This window comes from Ictidomys tridecemlineatus, chromosome 1 (assembly GCF_052094955.1).
Source record: "Ictidomys tridecemlineatus isolate mIctTri1 chromosome 1, mIctTri1.hap1, whole genome shotgun sequence".
Classification (NCBI taxonomy): domain Eukaryota; kingdom Metazoa; phylum Chordata; class Mammalia; order Rodentia; family Sciuridae; genus Ictidomys; species Ictidomys tridecemlineatus.
Genome location: NC_135477.1, coordinates 115149701 through 115172439, shown reverse-complemented (window position 1 = coordinate 115172439; position 22739 = coordinate 115149701). Strand labels below are relative to the sequence as shown.

The 22739-nt window shown below is 32.5% G+C and overlaps 1 protein-coding gene across 9 annotated transcripts in view; it reads right to left on the bottom strand.

The window, feature by feature from the left end:
* The window catches only part of Fer (FER tyrosine kinase), a 396280-nt gene that overhangs the window by 74432 nt on the left and 299109 nt on the right, over positions 1-22739 (bottom strand). For all 9 annotated transcript variants that reach the window (XR_013437379.1, XM_078045431.1, XM_005327220.5 and 6 more), the window contains one exon: positions 15485-15608. Coding sequence is in view for 8 of the 9 variants with exons in the window: in XM_078045431.1 (XP_077901557.1) it covers positions 15485-15608 (124 nt within the window). In the remaining variant the exon portion in view is untranslated. The remainder of the gene's footprint in view (positions 1-15484; positions 15609-22739) is intronic.

The window sequence follows — 22739 nt, the reverse complement described above, 5'->3', positions numbered from 1 at the left end:
CAGACATTATTACTTTATGTATATATATGACTGCATGATCAATATGATTTGCAACATGCACACTCAGAAACATGAGAAATTATATCCCATATATGTATGATATATCAAAGTGTATAAATGCATTCTATTGTCATGTATAACCAATTAAAACAAGTAAAAAATTAAAGTTAGATCACTTGGAAAACAGTTTTAGGCAATGTAGACAAAACATACAATCTTGAAAATAAAGTTGATCATGGAGAAAAGATGTTTTAAGAGACCATGAACAGAACTTCTATGAAACATGAGATAAACTCCAAAGACCAAATTTAAGATTTTTCAGGATAGATGAAGGCTCGGAGATACAAACCAAAAGAATACACACTCTTTTCAATGAAATAATATGAAAAAACTTCCCAAACAAAGAATGAAATGGAAAATCAGATACAGGAGGCTTATAAGACCTCAAATATACAAAATTACAACAGACTTGCACCAAGGCACATTATTATGAAGATGCCTAATTTACAGAATAAGGATTGAATTTTAAAGGCAATCAGAGAAAAATAACAGGTTCATTTACAGGAAATCCAATCAGGATCTCAGCTGATTTAACTCAGACCCTCAAAGCTAGGAGGTCTTATATACTAAGCACTGAGAGAAAATGGATACCAGCCAAAAATACTATACCCAGAAAAATTAATCCTTGAAATTGACACTGAAATAAAAACATTCCATGATAAACAAAAGTTACAAGAAAGCAACTGCAAAACATTCTCAATAAAATATTTCATGAAAAATAGAAGTGAAAACCATCAAAGAGGAACTATATTGGAAGAACAGTCAATCAAGAACAAATTAATTCAGAGTAAAAACCAGAAATAAATCAAAATAACAGGGAATAAAGATAATTCCGCAATAAAAACATTGAATGTAAATGGCCTAATCTCATCAATCAAAAAAAACCAGAGGGTTGGATTGGATTATAAAACAAGAACCAACAACATTCTGTGTCCAAGAGACTTACCTCATAGGCAAAGACATCTAGAGACTGAAGGTAGAAGAATGAGGAAAAACATATCATCCATATGGATGATATAAACAAGGAGACATTTCTATCCTCATATTATAAAAGTAAACTTCAAGCCAAATTAATCAGAAGGACAAAGAGGGCCATTTTATACTGCTTAATGGAACTAAACATCAACAAGACATAACAATCGTAAATATTTATAACCCAAATAATGGAGCATCTTCATACAAACAAACCCTTCTCAATTTCAAGAACCAAATAGACTCCAACACATTAATATTGGGTGACTTTAACAGGCAGACCTCTATCACCACTGCACAGATCCTCCAAACAAAAACTAAATAAAGAAGCTATAAAACTAAAAAATACAATTGATAATTTAGACTTAACAGACACATATAGATCATTTCATTCAATGACTGAATACACTACTTTTACCAGTACATGGAACCCTCTCGAAATAGATGTTATGTAAAGTATCACATATGTCCCCATAGAATTGTAATATTATCTTAATATATTTTTAGCATCTATGGGTTTTGATAGCTCCCTTTCTATTAATTTTTGTGTTCTTGTTTTATTAGATTTGTTAGGCTTTATAAATTTTCAGCAATATTAATTCATTTCTATTTCACATATTTCTACTCCTACTCTTTTTCTTTCCTACTACCTAATTTAAAAATAATTTGACTGCCAAACTATCGTCTTTCTGATAAAAGTACTTTAAGTTATAAATGTTCATCGGAGTGCTGTTTCGTCCCAGAGATTGGTGTTGTAAGTTTTTATTATCACTTAGTTCAAAGCACTTTTTAATTTCTTGTGCTTTCTTCTTTGACCTGTGACATATTTATAAGTGTGCCATTTAATTTTGAAGTAGTTGTGATTTAGGGGTGGGTTCTATATATCATAAGGTGATTGATTTCTAATGTAATAAATGATGCAGGAAGCACAGTCTGAATGATTTCAAATTAGAAAAAATAAAAATGCTTTTTATATTATATTGGTTACATTTGTGTCAAAACATTTCAAAGTTGATCAAATTATATATTTAATACATGGCATTTTATTGTACTTCAATTTTATCTGAATAAAGCTATACATAAGTTTTTTTTTTGTCATAGAAAAACTAGAAAAATGTCTCCTTTACTTTAATACTCATTCCTTGAGATGTGGACAAATAATGAGACATTACCATTGTTAAATCGGAGTTGTTGGAAAACAATACCAAGCTGTATTCTGTTTACATATTTCACTGCTAAGTTATTTCAAATATTACCAGGAATTATATTAATTATAATAGCAAGATTTTTGAGGAAGAAAATCAGTTACTTTTCTGATTTTCTACCCTAAGAAAAACTTCCAAAATAGATTTTTATGAATGGAGTTTTTATAATCCCCCCAACTATAGTATATTTGGACAGAATTAGAGAAATTTCTGAATTCAGTGAAAGTAGTTTTTTTTTTTTTTCCAGTTGTCACTATCATTTTTGAGACCATAAAGATACCAATGTTGATATAAACTAAGATTTTAAAAGGAGCAGTGAACAATCAGAGATTATTTATGTCAACAAGTTAAATAAACATTACCCCAGAGTTAATTTTGGATAAATGGTACTACCATCATAAGTCGAAATATTTATATTTGAACCTGCTTTATCTTTAAAAATCTAGAGGAAAAAAATTAACTGAATTTTCAAACACACACATACATCTATCTATCTGTATATATGTATGTATGTGTGTTTAGAAATATATTTTACTGATTATTCTTCCATGTACTTTTCTTGTCTTCAAATATTTCATTTATTCATTGATCAATTCAAAGTTTTACTGATTCACTCATCCATTCATTCATTCATTTTTCTTCCATCCTTATCCAAGTTGGACATTTCCCTTTATTTCTAGATTGATACTCACTTGTCTACTCAAAAGCTTCAAAAATATTTTACACCTACTTCAGTTCAACCTGCCCCAAGTTAAAACTTAAATTCAATGCTCCTGCCCAAAAAAACCCAGTCCTCTTTCAGTTTTCTCTATTACCCATCTGCAGAAGCCAGTGACGAGGAAGATGTTTTTATACCAACTTCCCAGTCAATACCTCCCTCCAGTCCAGTCTCAGTACTTCACTAACTATTCTAAGGAATTTTATAGAAGAATATTTATTAAATTAGAAGTCAATTTACTTTATAGCTCATGATCTTACTTTAGAAGACTTTTTGCACAGTACTCGAACACAACAGTAAGTGAATGTTAGTTCTTCAGATAATACTAATTTTTCAAGGATTAGGCATGATCTGTTGGCATTATAAACCAACAACACTACAGTATGTGTTACTCATTGGTAAATATTAACTATGCTCACCTACAAGTCATAAAACCACCCCATCAGAAAAATATGACCCTCCATAAATTGTTGGTACATTTAATTTTACTTACGTCCCTAAATCAATGGATCTGTGAATTATATAGTATTTTAAAAGTATACTTAAAGATCTATAACTTATTTGGGAAACGCATGCCAAGTTGAATGCAAACATTGCAGATGAGACCCTGAGTGTCATTAATTTCAAGGTCACATTCTACCACTTCTTTCATTACAAGCATTATAGAGTTAGCATTGTCAAGTACAATGCCAGCAGTGTTACTGTCCATCTTGCTCATGGTTTCAAAACCAGCTCTAGGACAGTACTCAGTGTAGAGCAGACTCCCAGTAAAAAGGAAGCTACAAGTAATGCTTTTCTTTCATCTGGTTTATGACAGTTTTCAGTAGTAATGGTAGAATTATTAGAATTACAAAAAATACAACACTGGAGGGTGCCTTACACACACCTAAATGAACTAGAAAAATACAGGAAGACCTTTTATTTTGAAGTCTCTGTGAGAATATGAAGTCATCTTTCACTCTTTTTCCTTACATACTATCTACATCAACAAATCCTGATGGAAATTGTGGATGTGTAACCGATGTGATTCTGCAATCTGCATTTGGGGTAAAATTGGGAGTTCATAACCCACTTCAATCTAATGTATGAAATATGATATGTCAAGAGCTTTGTAATGTTGTGAACAACCAATAAAAAAATAAAAAATTAAAAACAAAACAAAACAAAACAAAAAACAAATCCTGATGGCTCTACCTTCTACACACATCTAGAATGGGACCCTTCTCATGGTTTCTACCACGACCACCTGCTTCAATTCTCATCCTCTCTCCATTAGACTAGTGCGACAGCCTAAGAACTGGTCATCTTGCTCTGTACTTACACTCTTAAAATTTATTCTAAAAAAAAAAAAATTAAAAAATATTAGAACTAATCTCACAAAAACCTGTGACAGATCTAGTCAGGCCTCAATGCCCCCATCTCACGCAGACTAAAAGCCACAGCCATTTCAATGGCTTGCAAAAGCTTCATGATCAGACTACTTAACAAAGAACCTCATTTTCTATTCCTTGATGGTGTACTTTGGACACAGCTAGGATGCTCCTGGCTTGGGGCCTTTTTGCATCTGCCACACTTGGGTAGAGGAAGCTCTTCTGATTTTTACCTGGCTCATTCCTGTATCTCTTTTGGCTGTAACACTGGACATAAAATAGTGCTCATCTCCACTATCCCATTCCCCTCTTATTTGACTATCCTCCATCTCATGTGTGTTTGTAATATATTTGCTGCTGTTTTTGTAAATGCATTCCTTCTCCACTTTCCTTCATTTTTATCAGTTCTATAAGGGCAAAACTTTGTTTCATTCATAGGCAATGTATACAGAAGAGTGCTCATTTAAAACATAATTAGCTTTGGTAACATTTAGCTAAAAGGATAATGAAAGTAAGACAGTACACTATGGAAAAGTAGGCTAGAGAGAAACAGCCTAGAGACTCCCAGACTTTTAACTTAGCTTTTTCCCCAAAGTGAGGATATGACTTTGTTAACACTGATTTTAGTTTTTAAACCACTAGAACCCTACGTCTAAAACTTTACATTCATGAAAACTATATAAATTTCTAAGTACTCCCTTATAATGGTGCTGTAAGCTCCACTAACATAGCAAATTTCTTGGATTTGACAAGGCCCCATCCTGTTTAGATGGCATCATCATTAGAAGCTCTGGAGGCCATGATGAAATGAACTGAGATAGATTGTATTTTCACTTTCTTTCTGTACTCATCCTTTTCAGGAAAGTTTCTCTGTTCTTGGATAACTAGATAACATAATTTAAAATTATATAGACCTGTGTGGTCTCTTCTTGATAAGTTGTGGTCCCCTTAAAGTGCTATAGATATTTCCTAATGCAGAGTGTTGACATACTCCTTTCCTAGATGTTGGTGTTCTCGATTAGATGTTGGTATTCTCGGTATTGAGAAAGCGAGTCATGAATAAAATGAAGTCAGTATCTTTATGGCACTTCCATTTTAGTTGGGAGAGACAGGTGAAAAAAAGTCAGTATTTCATATATATAGTCCATGTATATACTCATTGACTTATGATGGGGTTGGGCACCAATAAATCTATTATGAATGAAAAATACTACAAATAAAAATGCATTTAATGTACCTAATCCATTGAATATAACAGCTTAGCAAAATGGAGCATAAAGTATAGGTTGTTTACCCTCACTGAAGGTACAGATCAAGAGTGTCTTACTACATATTGCTATCTCAGGAAAAGATCAGAATTCAAAATATAGTTTCTACTGAATGCACACTACTTTCACACCATTGTCTAAAATTGTAAGTTGAACTATAGTTAAGTCAGATGGACACAAGGAGTTGGATAAAAAAATGGGATGAAGATTGTAGGGTATGTAGAGGGGGATGGTGAAGGGAGGGGCCACAGTTACACAGCCAATATAGGGTAGAGCCAGATTCACACAAAGCATTCCATTTCTAAATATGTGTTCTTAATCCCAGAACTAAAGCTGCTAAATTGCTCTGCAAACTGGGCCTAGTGGATATTAGAGTTGACATGTAGAGGGAGACAGTCTAGATTGACACATAGACACTTTTAAAAGGGAAATGGGAAAAGGTCTTTTCACAGTGCTACTGTGTTTCATAAAATAAAGAACAAATAATAATTTAAAAACAGCAATGGGGCAAAAATTCTCAGTAATTCTTTAAACAAATGAGATGAGTCAATGCCAAGCAAACAGCATAGGCTAGAGTACTCTAGTTCCATATGTTGATTGTTCCAATTCTGCTTGGGAGGCCAGAGAGTAGGAAACAATTTACAAGCTAGAACGAGAAAGGATCTATATCATGAATGTTCTGATGGGTCAGGATTCTCATTTAACTGAGACCGATTAGAAAATAGGTTTGACTTGAGTACCTTAATTCCACCAATGGTCAATCACATCTCTGGGGTAATCATGAACCTGACTCTACTGTTCTAAACTTGGTCTCCCACTTGTTGTATAAACTTAGTACACACTAGGATTCAAGAAGACTGTGTGGACCAAGTGCAGTGCCTACACATGAAAACTCTGTGGGAATGAGCCATCCAAGGAAAATGAGGGGATAAGACCCTACAACAAGGCCTCTGAATCAGCATTTCTTAAGTGATTTTTTTTTCACTTCTTAAGAGATTCATACAGATCACACTTTAAAAAAAGAAACAAAACTGACAAACATATCTAAACACATAGTATATTTTTGCTTTGTTTCCTAGGCCTTGCCATCAATATTGTATAGTCTTGACTTCCTCTCACTAGCTCTGTGGCACTGGACAAGTTATTTGTTTATGGCTCAATATGTTCTATTGTGAAATGGTGATAAACATCACAACCTCATTAAATAGAATTAAATGAGATCATGAATGCACTCGGCAAAGAGTGAATATTCAATTAATGTGAAACAGCCATTTTTTGGAAAGCCTTCTTAGTACATGTCTCATCCTTTGAGAACTACCCCTAACACATAGAGATCAGCTCCTCCAGCTCTTTGTAAATAGTAACTCTGCATACTTTTCTCTGCCAAGCCATGTTTTAGATGACAACATGGGTAGATGCTTAATGTAAAGTAGGCCCACCAAGTCTTTCTGTCATTAACTTGAAATTTGAACTTGAGGGCTAATTAGTTTTAATTCTTCTGAATTCATGCTGTGTCTAGCAGGTTGTCATATTGACTTAAATGTCATTTGGGATCTCTTTGCAAATGGTGCAGAGGGATGCAGTGTTTAGAGAAAGAAGAAATTGAAGCAGCAAGACAGAAATACTAATAAATGTCCAATTGAAAGACAAAGACGCTGCCTTGGTCCCTCACTGCTCCCCAGTTCTTAGGAACGTTTCAGGGATTCCTTGAACTCTGTCCTTGAGTTCTATGAAATAACCATTTTTTCCCTTAAATCTATTTGTGAATTTAGCTTAAATAGTTCTGTTTCTTAATCAAATATGTCTTAGGAGAAAAATAATAACTCTCACCTATTTGTAATTGTTTAATGTAAAAGAATACTTGTTACAGTAAATACATTTTGGATTTAAAGTAACCAACTGAATAAAAGTCAGAAATAATGAGGTGTCACCAATTTTCCTGCCTGTCATTTCTGCTAACATAAGAAAAGGCTAGCCTTAATGAGACCTCAATATTGCTTTGAAGTGCTCCTATTCACGCTTTTCCTGTCCTCTCATTCTAAAGGACTTTGTCTGTTCACTGTACTGCCATGAATTCCTAAACAGTCTTATATTCACTGCCTTTTTCCTACCAATAACCATATCAAAACTCACCTGTCCTCTGACACTTTACCCCATTTTTGTTTTCTAAGGAAGCAATTAGATGCTCTGGTATATTAACCCAAGCCAACATGTTAATTGATTCTAATGTAAAAGAAGGCCTCCATTTCATTCCTTCAGACACATGTGACTTTTGGGGAAAATTTTAATTAGTAAAACTACTTGTGGGAAATTCATACACTGAATAAAGTAAATGGGGAAATAATTTTTACAAAGGTATTCTTATGATCTCTTGTGTGATAACTGCACTGAATTAACAAATAGCAAATTGCACTAGAAAAAAGGTTAAACTAGAGAAAGACCATATATTTTTGATACATTTAAAATTACTGAGCAGTCTTCTCTGCAGTGTAGTAAAATTGGTTTAGAAGCTAAAAATAAAAGTATAGCTTAATATATTCAAAATTGTAATCAAATGTTAGAACAAAAGAATCCGTCATAAATGCTTAGTCAACTAACTGAGATTATCACATCTCTATGCTAATCCTGTGTTTTTAATTAACAGATAAAGCAGAAGGGGGTAACTAAACGACAGTGTATAAAAAAATGGAAAAAATTAATTTTCAAGCTCTAATTAAATGGAGCTACAATAACACAATACTACTGCATTTCAATAACTGTTCATTAGAAACAACCAGAACACCTTGGTATGTCTTTCCAAAATACATTTCAAAGGCCTTGGCATTCTCTTCTGTTTTTACTTATGATCATGAAGAGTCCAGATGTTGAACATAATAAGCTGAATCACAATAAGTACCACCTAGCCTTCTGCCCCAAGTCTCCTGGTTGGCCAAAAGATACCTTTGTCATGGAAGGAGTGGACTCTAGAATAGAAGCAGAGTGCTGAAATTCACACCTGCCACTCTATATTAATGTGATCTTGGGAAAGATACTCAAATGCCCTAGCTGCAAGTTTCCTTGTGTTTATTCTGAACTCTTCTGTGTAAAATTAGCTTAACAAAAATAACTCTTGTTTTGAAAATTCATTATTTTACCTTTAAGTAAGGCTCTTGGAATCACTGTGAACAACACTACTAAAAATAGTTGCCCTCATAAAGCTTATATTCTCAGGCCTTATATTAAAGCACTTAGTGTCTGGTACTCAGTCAGCTCTCAATAAACATCAGTTGTTAGGGTGACAGGTTGAGCAGCCCAGTCTAAAAATCCAAAACCTGAAATGGTCCAAAATCAAAACTTTTTGAGTTCCAACATGACATTTCAAGTAGAAAGCCCCACATCTGACCTCATGGATGGGTCTCAAAGTGAAGGTATAATAAAAATACTGTGTAAAATTACCTTCAGGCTTTCTGTATCAGTTATATTAGAAACATAAGTAAATCTCATGTTTATACAGGGGTCCTATCTCCAAGGCACTTTATTATACATATGCAAATACTTCAAAAAGTGACAACTCTGAAATCTGAATCACTTCAGACCCAAGCATTTCAGATAAGGAATACTTGATTTGTACTAATACTTGAATGAGAGTAAATACTGGCATTGAAATTCCAGGAAATAGTTTGGAAAGGAGTCAGCACATCTAAGACCTAGCAGTGGTGCTGCCACTATTTATCTAGGTGACCTTCATTTCATCTCTCTTGACCTCAATTATTTAAAAGTGGTTTTAAGGTACCTTCTATTGAGTATATGATAGATGATGAGGGACAGAAACGCTGAAGAGTTCAAAAATATTAAAAATATAGTATTTTATACTTAATTTTCTTATTTATTTTCTATTTATCTTATTTAAATGCATGAAACACAAAATACCTCTTCAGTATACTCAAAGCTTAGGAAGAAATCAGATAGTAGGTGATCAGCTGTACTTAAAACAGAAAAAAATCCTCAGAGTTCATTGGGGAAAAAAAAAGCTATGAATGCTGTACCCAGAGGTTATAATTGACTCAAATATCATTTGGGATCCATTTACTAATGGGGTAAAAGAATGTAAGATTTCAGAGCAAGAGGGAAATGAAGCAGCAAGACAACAAGAAAAAATAATAAAAGTCCAAGTTATTACAGTGGGGGAGAGAGAAAAGAGATGTTTCCTTCGTGTCCCTGACTCCTAGTGCCTAAAATATAAAGTCTTAAAAAGGCAGGGTGGGGGGCAACATCTTACATTTATCTTAAAAAGTACACAGGCTTAAGTCTATCAAAAATTATTGGATGAGACAGTCTCTTTCTAGAACACAGAAGTGAAATGCAGTATTATTCCTTTCTGGGCAAGCTTAACTTCCGTAACTTCTAAATTGTTTTTTTCAATAATATTTTAAAACAAAATTGGTCTCATACATATATATTTCACAATATTATATATTTTCCAAGGTTTTGTGGATTTTATATGGATTACTTTTTCAGCATTTCACCTTTCTTTAAAAATCTGAATGTATATTTCCCCCAGCTTAGTCAAATTAAATGGCCCAGGTTATCTCCTTTGTAATTCTCATCCAGATAATATCGAATTATTTAAAGTCTCTGGTTAAGTCATGCTCTCTCATGCAAAACAGTATAACTTGCTTTCATCTTTTCCTCACCTGAAATGGTCTCTGTCCTTCTATTCAAGGACATGTCCATTCATCATGTCTGACTCAGTGTCCTCTGCAAAGTTTTGCCTGATTTTCCCCAGTGTCCGTATACCAACAGGTCATATTAGACAATCTCAGTATTACTCCCAAAGAATTTTGTACCTGTTATCACAAAATTGATTATCCCTTTGAATTACTATTTTTTGTTATGTCTATCTGAGGACAGCACCATGATTTTCATGTTTTATCAACCTGCCACGGAGTCAATGAACTGATCATATTGAGGATCCCTTATCTGAAATGCTACGGACCAGAAATATTTCAGATTTTAGATTTTTTAATAAAAAAATATCTTGGGAGGGGGCCCAAGTATAAACACAAGATTTACTTTGTTTCACACACACTGCATACATATAACCTGTAAAAAATTTCATATAATATTTTCAATAATTTTGTGTATGAAAATAGTTTCATAGTGTAGGGATTTTCCATCATGGCATCATGTCGGTGCTAAAACGTTTCAGATATTAGAGCATTTCAGACTTTGGATTTTCAGATTAGGAATGATCAAATTGTACTGGACATATCATTGTTTTCAATAAATACACAAACCCTTATTATTGCTAATAAAATAAATATAGTCAGACAGGCTTTAATTTGTAAAGTTGTTGCCTTACTCTACAACAAAAACATCACTGTGGTACAGCAATCAAACATGAAGAAGAATCAATAAAAAATTGAGAAAAAAATCATATTCTACCTCACCCTTCTCTGTCCTTCCTCTCTGAGGGCAGGAGGGGTGAGAAGAAGTAACTTTTCTGGTACTGATAGTGGCAGAATATCATGAAAGTAAGAAATGCTCCTCCAAATGCACTATAGCTTATGGTCTTTAACTCTACTCTATGGCAGTAAAATGTTTACGTTTCCTGAGATATATTAGAGAAAAAAATGGCACAAGACCAACTTTAAGAAATAAACTGAAATCTTAGCAAATCTTACAGAAGGATTGATCACAATAAAAGCAAAAATGATATTACCATTAAAATCTACTATTTAACCTTGAATCAATCTAACTTCAAAATTAGTTAGGTTTCACATTCATTATACTGACACCCAACAATCCAATAATATGCTATTTTAACACACACACACACACACACACACACACACACACACACTTGTAAGGCTTATCAGGATATTTCAAATAGTCAAAGTATAATCGGGAAAAAAATTTCACATTGGCCTACAGAATAATTATTTTAAAACACAGTTGATTAAAACTAAACTTTAGATAGAGCATTAATCTCTTGGATATATTAAAAAACTCAAAAAACTTAAAGAAATAACCCAATCAATAAATAGGCTAAGGAACTGAACAGAACTTCATGGAAGAAATATGATCAATCAACAAGTATTTGAAGAAATGTTCAACATCTCTAGCAATTAGAGAAATACAAATCAAAACTACACTGAGATTTCATCTCACTCCAATCAAAACACCAGCTATTAAGAATAAAAACAACAATTAGTGTTGGTGAGGATGTGGGAGAAAAGGCACACTCATACATTGCTAGTGGGACTTCAAATTGGTGCAACCAATCTGGAAAGCAGTATAGAGATTCCTTAGAAAACTTGGCATAGAACCACCATTTGACCCAGCTATCTCACTCCTCTGTCTATACTCAAAGGACTTAAAATCAACATACTGCAGTGACATGACCACATCAATGTTTACAGCAGCTCAACTCACAATAGCTAAACTATTGAACCCACCTAGATACCCTTCAACAGATGAATGGATAAAGAAAATGTGGTGTGTAAATACACAATGGAATATTACTCAACCTTAAAGAAGAATGAAAATAAGGCATAATAGAATGAAATGGATTTATTATCCTATGTGCATATATGATTACATGACCAGTGTAACTTTACATCACATACAATCAGAAGAATGAGAAGTTATACTCCATTTATGTATGATGTGTCAGAATGCATTCTACTGTCATGTATTAGAAGAAATTTAAAAAAAATTACAAAACCCCTAAACTTTAGCAAAACATCCAGCTATTTTCCAGTTATAAATAAAAATAGTAACAGTTAAAAACAGTAAGAAGAGAACTCTTCTGGAAATTACAACATTTTCCAAATTCACATTCTTTTCTTAGTGCAATTTGTTTCCATTTTATGTCTGTCATCTGATTTTTCTATAATAAAACATCACTCCATTCTTCTCATAATAGTTAATAAAATAAAGCTAAAGAAAGAAAATGTATTCTCAAAAGTTAAAGACTACTATTTGGGGTGGAGAAACATTTTTATACAGAGTTCCAGTGACCTCTACTCAGTGAACAGGATAAAACTTATCAGTTAATATAAAATTTAAAGCATATTCTAAATTTCTAGTTGGATTTTTTTAATATAAACTTAATTTATAGAGATGCACTTATTTTAATATTCTGCAATGTCAAAAGTGGGATTTAATCATTTTGTTTTCTGAAAAACTAAAGTCTTAATCATGGATTACATTATATTAGTTTATTTTTAACTACCTTCTTAGAAATTTTTCCAGAGGAAAAATTAATTCACTATAGTATTACATATTTTTCTTTGATATTTTTTGATAATGTATCTTGAATATATTTTCTTTCTATAAAGCAAGTAAAATCCCTTTGCAATTACTACTGCCCCCAGAAAAATAGTTCCACAGGTTAGTGGATATGAGCAGGGTTCTACAGTGGAATTCACTACTATAAAAATTCAACACAAGAGTGCTTTATTTTCTCAATACAGAGCCATACACTGTTGAGAAAACCAAAATGAAAAGAAAATGAATTCATTCGAAAGAGCATTTATATAAGTTTGAAAAGGAACAAAAGACCACTGGTTGGAGATACATAAAATGCTTCTGGTACCCATTATTAACAAGGGAAATGAGATAGCAAATAGTTTAGAAGAATTCAAAGGAAATAATAAAAAAAATATTACGGCATTAGTATATATGGCTAGTAAAAAAAAATCAAATGTTTTTAAATTTTAGAGATACATTTAAAAGAATAAAGAAAATAAGAAAAAAAGATTCTGTGCCTAGGATGACAAATTTGGGGCTTGAGTGTTAATGCCTGTCAGATATGACTAATTGATTATTGAGTATTTGTAGCTGATTTTGGAATCTTTCTCAGCACATACCACGGAGAGCCACTACCAATCACTAAAAATTGGCACTAATACTGAAACCTATTCGTCAAACCTGCTCTCAGTGACATGGTTCAAGATGTTCAATTGGGAAACCTTCCCAGCTGATAAATGGCACAGGACTGTGCACAAGCTGCTAAGATATGTCTTCAAGCAAAAACTGGCTTACAAAAATTTGTGAATGCATGAAAAAACCTTTTTAAAAAGCAAAACGGAAAAATAACACTATAGTGAATATTGTTATGATTGGACACAGGGATAAATCTTTAAAAAAACTAATTGCCACCTACAATCTAAAATGGTTTCAATTCCGATTTAAAAAGAAAGAAAGAAAGAACAGTCTCATCTATTTGTGAGGAAAGTAATCACTACAAGTAGTAAGAAATTACAACAATGATTCCCTCAATTGCCATGTATCAGAAAGTAAAGAATTTTGTTGGCAATTGAAAATTTAACAGAATAATTTCAATAATTTGAGTATTATGGCTTAAAGTCATAAATGGCCTAACAGTCTAAAAAATTTGTGACCAAATGAATAACTACAGTAAAGAATGTGATGAGATATTTGATATACAATATACCTCAATATCTTAGCAAAAAAATTGCAAAATTTCTATGAAAGGAAAAATACTTTATATTAACAAAAGTGTTTATTTCTAATGACATCAATTAAAATGCAAATCTTATCTAAACTCAAATGCTTTTTAAGTCTTCAAAAATAAAATCTTAAGCCAGGTGTGGTGGCACATGCCTGTAACCCCAGCAGCTCAGGAGGCTGAGGCAGGAGGATCTCAAATTCAAAGCCAGCCTCAGCAACTTACCAAGGCCCTAAGCAATTCAGTGAGACCCTGTCTCTAAACAAAATACAAAAAAAAGTACTGGGGATGTGGCTCAGTGGTTGAGCACCAGTACCAAAAAAAAAAAAAAAAAAAAAAAAAAATCTTATTATGTGATTTGGTTTATATTCATAGAAAGTAACAGACAATGTCTTATTATTAGTTGTATTAATTTCTAGAAAAATAGTATTATCTTTGAAATATATTGTAAAATATAGTTGTTAAGTAATATTTGAAAAATATTTCATAATTTTAATTCCAGGATAAAAATGAATAGTAAACAAAGTGTTAGGGGAAAATTAAGTAAAAAAAAATCCAATGAGATCAAATAAATGTACAAAGGTGAAGATTACTTTGTTTAGCTGTAATTATATATATTACACACACACATACCCTCACACTAAATGTCAAGCTAAAGGCTGCAATAATGAGAAACCTCAAAAGAAAGTATACTTTGATAATGAGACCAGCTTGGATAAAGTCTACAACAGCCTGGTCTTATAATGAACCCTAGGTCCTGTATTATGCAGTATAATGTACTGTTCTGGTGAATAAAAACTGCACCATTCCCCACTTCATTTAACTTATATATATGCTTAGTCATATTTAGGGTATGACACAAAATCTGCAAAACACCTAAAGTTACATTGACCTTTAGCAGTAAAGAACACCATCAGCTACAAGCAACCCAAACCACTATCTATAAAACAGCAGGTCAAACCACTATGCATAATTAGAAAGTTTTCTAAAATCTCCTTTGAAATAACTCATATGCTAAAATTTTTTACTCTTGGTCAGACTCACTGTCATGAATTGTTCTACTATGCTTATCCATGATTTTGAAAAATGAGGCAACACATGAAATAATTTTTTAAATCACAAGGCAATTATTATAATTGTATAATTATAACATAATTGTAGTACATTCCATGTCACTATTATTCATGATTACCATAAGAAAAATTCTCATTAAGAGATAAATCATTGTCTAATTAGGTACTTACCTCAAGTGAGAGGGGAAATAAGTGCTTCTCTGAACTGTATCAACAACTAGCAAAGAATGCTTTCATACAGAATATAAAAACCAAGAAAACATGCTTTATGGAAAAAATGTACTGCTTTATCATAGCAAATATATCAGTTTTCTAGCATTTTATAATAAAAGTGGGAAGTGCTTTAAAAAATGTTCTCCTTACCTGTGTATACAGTTTTTACTCTCGAGATATAACATACCAGCAGCAGCATCTAAGGAAAATTTCACCAACTGTTTGAGTTTTAGTTCATCCTTCTTCTTTCTCAGATAGGAGAGGAAGTCACCTCCTAGAATAAATCACAGAAGAACAGTGAAATAAAATTATGACTAAAGTCACATTTATACCCCATAAGTATATCTGACGGGAAAAAAAGAATTACACATTTGGAGATGATTTTGATCCCATTTGACCTTCATCAGTTTCTTGTAGGAAACAGGGAAAACAGAAAACATGAAAAGAACACATCCTGTTAGAAAGAAGATACCATAAACTTTTCTAGATACTTTAAGTGCTTCATACTGCATATTACTCAAGATATAATATTTAATCAAAACCACACTCATCCCTGTCACCATTTTCCCCAATTTGTTCCATTAAATTTTCTAAGACATTCTATTTTCTATAATATAAAAGAATATAATAATTATGAGTTAATTGAATAGTGATATTGGATTAGTTATTAAATTCAGTAATTGATTTAAAAATTAAAACTATTTATACTACTTATCTCTGTACTAGTCAAAAAGAAATATTCTCATGTTGATGAGATTTAGCCACTGACCTAGATTGCATTTTAGTTCAAATAAACTGTCTTGAAAAAACTTAAGATTACTGTTAAATAGTTTGTAAAGTTTTTAAAAAGGTAAATTTTTATGTTTTATTTATACCAATAGATGCAAAATATTATATTAAGTTGTATCAATATCAAAATTATAGTTGAGATATTTAAATTTTTTATTATACTAAGTCTTGGAAGTACTACATGCTTATGGTACCCCTCAGTTTATATGCAAATTTCCATCTGAAATATTTAATCTACATTTAGATTTCATAAAACTTGAGTTGAAAAAATAGATTCACAAACTTGAGTTGTTCCAAACATATTTAACATTTTCAATAACTGATCCATTATCAATTTTCAAATTCAAAACAATGAAAATTAAATGAAATTTAAAATTCAGTTTTAGAAGTACCAAACATATTGCAAGAGCTACATATGATCAGAGATTATCATATTGAATAGTGTCACATTAAACTTTTCATTCCTTCTTAATGTAGACTTAAATGTTATGGCTTGGTTATTCTTTTTAGATGATTAATAGCATATTGCTCTATATTTATAACGTTAAAGTATGTTAGAAGTCATGTTCCCTAAAAGCAATCATTCACACTTTCCCTATGAGCCCCCTAAATATTAAATCAGAATTTTTAAAAAGGATCAGCATCTTAATTGCCATTTCCTGAACCTTTTTTGCTCTCTTCACCAGGCATCTAGCCTTCCTTAAATAGAAAACTTCCTTAAACAGAAAAGCTCTAGAGGTAAAGACTTAAAGACTTTTTCTTTAAAAAGAATACCTAGAAAATAAACACTTGTCTCTCCTTAAAATATTCTTTGTCTGCCAGGTGCATAGGTACATGCCTGTAATCTCAGTGGTTCTGGAGGCTGAGACAGGAGAATCATGAGTTCAAAGCAAACCTCAGCAAAAGCTAGGCACTAAGCAACTCAGTGAGACCCTGTCTTTAAATAATATACAAAATAGGGCTGGGGATGTGGCTCAGTGGTTGAATGCCCCAAGTTGAATCCCCAGTAACATACATATGTGTGTGTGTGTGTGTGTGTGTGTGTGTGTGTGTGTGTGTGTGTGTGTGTGATGTATATTTTCTTGTAACCTCTTCTCTTACAAATCAAGTGTAAAACAAATTTGGGTGGGTCATTTACAAACTAATATGCTTTTTACCTTAAAAATAAATTTAATGGTATCAATTTTCTATTTAAGAGCTTAACTTAAAAATCTGAACTCATAATTTCAACAGTAAACAACAAAAGTAAACACTAACTTCTTAAATTTCACAGGTACCAAAAATACCTGTTAACATGGACTTGAAATCAGTATTTAGGTAAGATATTGTTTGGACCAATATTCATATATATATATTTTTATTTTTTGCTCAATATATGTTCACCTGTTTTAGAGAAAGTATACCCTTGTGGTTTTGAAACCACATATCATTCTACTTCAACTATGAATTACTTTTAAATAAAAAGAACTCTTTTGCAATTTGATTTATAAGCAGCATATGATATAACCCAGTATTCTGTGGAATCCAGGTATTATTTTTTCCCTCAAGTTAGCTCATCTTCAGCATATTTTCATTTGCCTCCTACCCTTTTAAAATTTTCTTCTTCATGTAATTCTCTTTGCACTCCCCACTTATTACCCAAACTTATTGCACCTCTGTTGGTCAATATTTGTTATTAATGTTATTGAACTAATAAACTATTATTTAAAATTATTTAATATCATTATTTGATAACACATGATATATTCATAAACAAATAGCATTAAAGACTAGGTGAAAAGTAATGACAACTCATTAAGCACTAGAAAGTCTACAGTTATTTCTAGATGTGTCTCAGCTAAAGATTCAGAAGGAATTTCTGATTGTCTTATCATTAAACCAACAATATTCCTGCCTTTGAACGAACTCTTACTTAAAAGTCTTTAAATACAGGACATTCATTTCTAATGTTTCCAGTTTCTAATTAAGTCACAGGCAGGGTGATTAAGTATAGGAGCAGAGTCCCCAAAATGCCACAGGCCCAGTCAGCTTCTTGCAGAAAACCAGATGGAAGCCAGGACTTCAGTAAAAATTAAATAATTATGATTCAGGATGAAAACTTGAATCTTGTTCAAGTGCAAGCAGTAAGAATGATACAGCAAGAAATAAGAATGCTGCAGCAAGTAGTAAATTATGGGACAAAACTTAAGATAAACAGAAAATAATTCAGATAGGCTGAAAATACTCCTTTAGGCACAATACTTGATAATCACCATCAATGAAGAAAAACGGATGTTACAGTCTTCACTATTTACTATGAGATTAGTTTAAAGGAAAGAATCCAGGTCTTTCAATCTGTTCTTTTTTCATTTTTACTAAGTGCTAAGTTAAAAACTTTAGAATTTTGATACGTATGAAACTCATACATGAGGCACATAAATATATGCACATATGTATACACAGGTATACATAGTATATGCGCACACATACACCTATATGTCTGCATATATAAGGCATAGGGTGACCTAACTTGTCCACTGAAGTAAGGATTTTGTGCTCAAAGTAGGTAAAAGAAGGTAACTTCTCTTTTGTATTTCTGTCTTAGCATGGTTTCTTTCTGTATGGGTGTGCTTAAACCAAGACAGCATGATTATTTCCTAGAATTCTACAGAAATGATGAATTTCTAAGACAATATGTTTTTAATAATCAACTTATGGTTTACTCTGGAGGCTCAGACTCAGTTTCACAGTAAAGAGCCATGAGGAAAAGAATCATGGTGAAGAGAGTCACAAAGTCAGACTCACTTGGGTCTGATTGACAGTGTGGCTTAGGGAAACTTGATTAATCTTTCTAAACTTTACGAAAAAGGGACTAAACACCATTATTTCTTAAGATGGCTTTGAAACCAAAATGTGTCTACAGCATTAGGCATGTATTTAGTATGTAATATATACTACTACTTACTACTGCTGAAGTTACTTCACATTAAAAATGAGGATGAATTGTAGGAGAGATGGTTGCTTGCTGTATGTACCTCATTTAGTTTCCCTTCAAATGCTATAATTTCCTTTAGAGAATTGACCCCACCCCCATTTTAGAAGGTATTAACCTCCCTCTGAACAAAGAGTGGTCCTAGATTGGCTTAACACAATCAAAGAAGTCTATTCCTCTGTCTAAATGATTGGTTCAGGGAAAGACACATGGCTTAATACAGGACACAGACTCAAGGAGATGACTGAAGGGTGAATGAAACTTTTTGAGAGAGATAAGAAGTGCAAGCAGAAGTGAATTAGACAGTACATTATAAGAACTGGCAGTCTTAAGATGAAAGCATCTAAGAAGCATCAAAAGATGCTTTCATAGAAAGCAGAAAAGAATGAAGGAAAGAGGCTAGCTTTACTAACATTGGAGCCTTTGGATCACAGGCTCTCTGAAGCCTGACTTCCCTTTAAATTTTTCAATTAAGTGAACCAATAAAATTTCTGGAATTTTTTAATGTTTTCTGTACTAGCAACTCAAAGATAACTAATGGGCATACTATCTGTAACAGAAGATTGCTTTGAGGATTTTTAAAAAGAGAATGCATCTTAAATTTCTGGTACAGGTAGAGAATGAAATAAACACAACTGCTTAAGATTGTTAGAAGCCAAATTTTAATAAGAGGATATAAGGTTGGTATATTCAACAGCTCCCTCCTAAAGATTTCTATTACTCCATGCTATGAAAATTTGATCTTACCTGTTCTTTCAGTGTTAATGAGGCTCTGAGGAACTGATCATACTTAATATAAACTCAGATTATTATGTAAACAAGAATATTAATTTATTAGTTTGTAATTGAAGAAAAGGGATCATCAGAGCAATACTATTAATAACTTCTTGTCATTGAGTCATGGAGAGATCTTAATTCATCTTCAAATAACTTCAAAGTTTATTAAATTAAGAGATACCAGTCCCCAGTGATGTATAAAATGTATAATTCATTACCCTTGTTTTTAGGATATTAATTTGCTCCCTGAGAAATTTGTTTGGTTTAGCTGTGTTCAATTATACATTTAAAAATAAGCTAGTACTGAAAGCAAATATTAAATGAGAAAGCTATTTTGAGGCCTCCATTTAAGAAACTGTTCAGAATTCTTGTAAAAAGTTTTGTTCTTTAATCAGTTGTAATAAGAATTCTGGCTGTTAGCCAGCCCATGGGAAACAAGGGGGAAATCCATATGGAAAGCTTAAACAATGAACATTGACTCAAATTGTACTCCATGAAACAGAATAGATTTTACACAATAGGATGCAAGTTCAAGCAAATTAATGAAGAAATGACCAATAAACACTGCAGTAGAGGATATTGGCTGCTACATGTCGGATGGTTAATGAAAGATGAATTGCACAGAAAGGAAGATTAGCCAGGGAAATGAATGTTCAAGCAAGGTCACAGGAAGAATTATCCATAGAAGTAGACTAGAACATTTGATCTGCAAAGACTCAGTAAAAACAGTTCAGTTTGTGGGGAAAGGCAAGGAAGAATAAATACTGAAAAACTTAAAATGACTCCAACAATTTATTGGCTTTCCCAATTTCATTGTCTTTTTAAAGAAGCATGTATTAACAGCTTGCTATGCAATTCAGCCAGCCAGAATGCAGAGCTGAATGTGTGGGTTTCCCAATTTTGGTATCAGATGATGTTCCTTAATGGCCACATTCTGCTAACATTGCAGAATAGTAGAAATTTGGGGGTTTCTTCTTTGTGGATGCTCTTTGAGAACCAAGAGCAGCTATGATAACAATTCTATGAAATAAAAAAGAGTATATTTCTCAGTATTGTTAACTTGCTGATTCAAGGGACAACACCTACAGTCTTGACAGACATGACATAAACTGCCAGGAGAGATGACAGAGTCAACTTCGACAAACTCTAGAATCCTGGGACCAGAAAGGACTTTGGAGGTAATCTAATCCAGACTTTCAAGATTGTAGATGAGGGAACTGCATTTACCTGGATTATATTTTAATGTTGACTTTGGAGATACTAAAATTCTGTGGTGGATGTCTGAAAACTTAAGGTCTGGGATCAAATCCAGCTTATTCTTGTTAATAAAGTTTTATTGGAAAACAGTCAAATTAATCCCTTCAACATGTTGTTTATTACTGCTTTTATGATACAGTAGCAGAGCCGCAACAGAGACTGTATTGTCTGCAAAGCTAAACCATCTACTACCTAGCCCTTTACAGAAAAGTTTGTTGACCATTATTTTGAAGTACTGCATTTCCTTTTGTTGAAATGATTCTTATGTTTGCTTTATCTACAAACAATATTTTACTTTTACTCTTTGCTTTCTTCACTAGGGCTCAATATTTGTATATTTTGATTCTCCAAAAGGAAGTTTGAAAAGGTAGTTTCACCAATTTTTTGTTCTAATATATACGTTCATAGACAAATATATACATACCTTGAGGCCACAGATCTGGCACTCCCTCACCCACAACCTATTGTTTGTTATCTAGGCCAAGAATTTTGATTCTTGCCCTTCTATCTAAACTATCTATCCATCCATCCGTCCTAATTAGTTATACATGCATTTTGATTCATAGTACACAAATGAAGCAAAACTTTTTAATTTCTGTGATTGTACATCTTGCCCTACTTTGATGCCAAATTACTCACTTTTGAATTTTGTGTCTTCTTATTCTCCCTCAAGGCTGCTTTTGATATAAAAGTTATAAAGACAGAAATGGATAAGAAAATCAAGTATATACGATATTGGCTCTAAACCCTCCAGGATACTGTTCAAATACTTAGATGCTGCAATGGAATTTCTGAATATTAAAAGAAAATCAATGGAACATTCATTTTGACATCTATCTGCCATAAGAAAACCTACAGAGAAGGGGAAAGTATCAATTCAAACTTCCTTAGATATTTAAAGAGGTAATGAAAAGACATCCAAAGTTATATTTAAATTTAATATGGGAAAATGATTATAAAAGCAACATTTTCAGAATTTTAAAAATTGAATTTATCATAGGCTACATATTTCAGGGACATTAAGATCCCCAAACAACTGACATCACTGACCACTTTATGAAGAGATGTTACATAGTCTTATTTTTAAAAATAATTAGAAACCTACAGTTACATCTTTACATTTATGCAGTTTTATAGGTCATGGTCAGAATTTATGTCACCAGAAATATAAAACTGGTTGTTTGAAAATATTACCTACTTAAATATATTTGTAATGGACACAAGGAACAGAGTCAGAAATGTCTGAATTAAGGAAAAGTCTGAATAAACAGGGACTTCCTTTCTCATTTTTCTACATAAAAATATGCAACAGTTATTCTAATTTTAAGCATACATTTCAATATTGTTAACAATACATACCTCTTTTTAATTGTGCATAACTGAAATTCTATACTCATTGAACAACTAACTCCCTGTTATGCCTCCTCCCAGTCCCTGGTAACTACCATCCTACTTTGTGTTTCTGCGAATTTGATTACTTTAAATACCTCATATAAGTGAACAAGTACTGTTTGTATTTCCATAACTAGCTATTTTACTTAGTGTAATATCCTCAAGTTTTGTTCATGTTGTGGCATGATAATTTTTTTTTCTCTAGGGCTGAATAATATT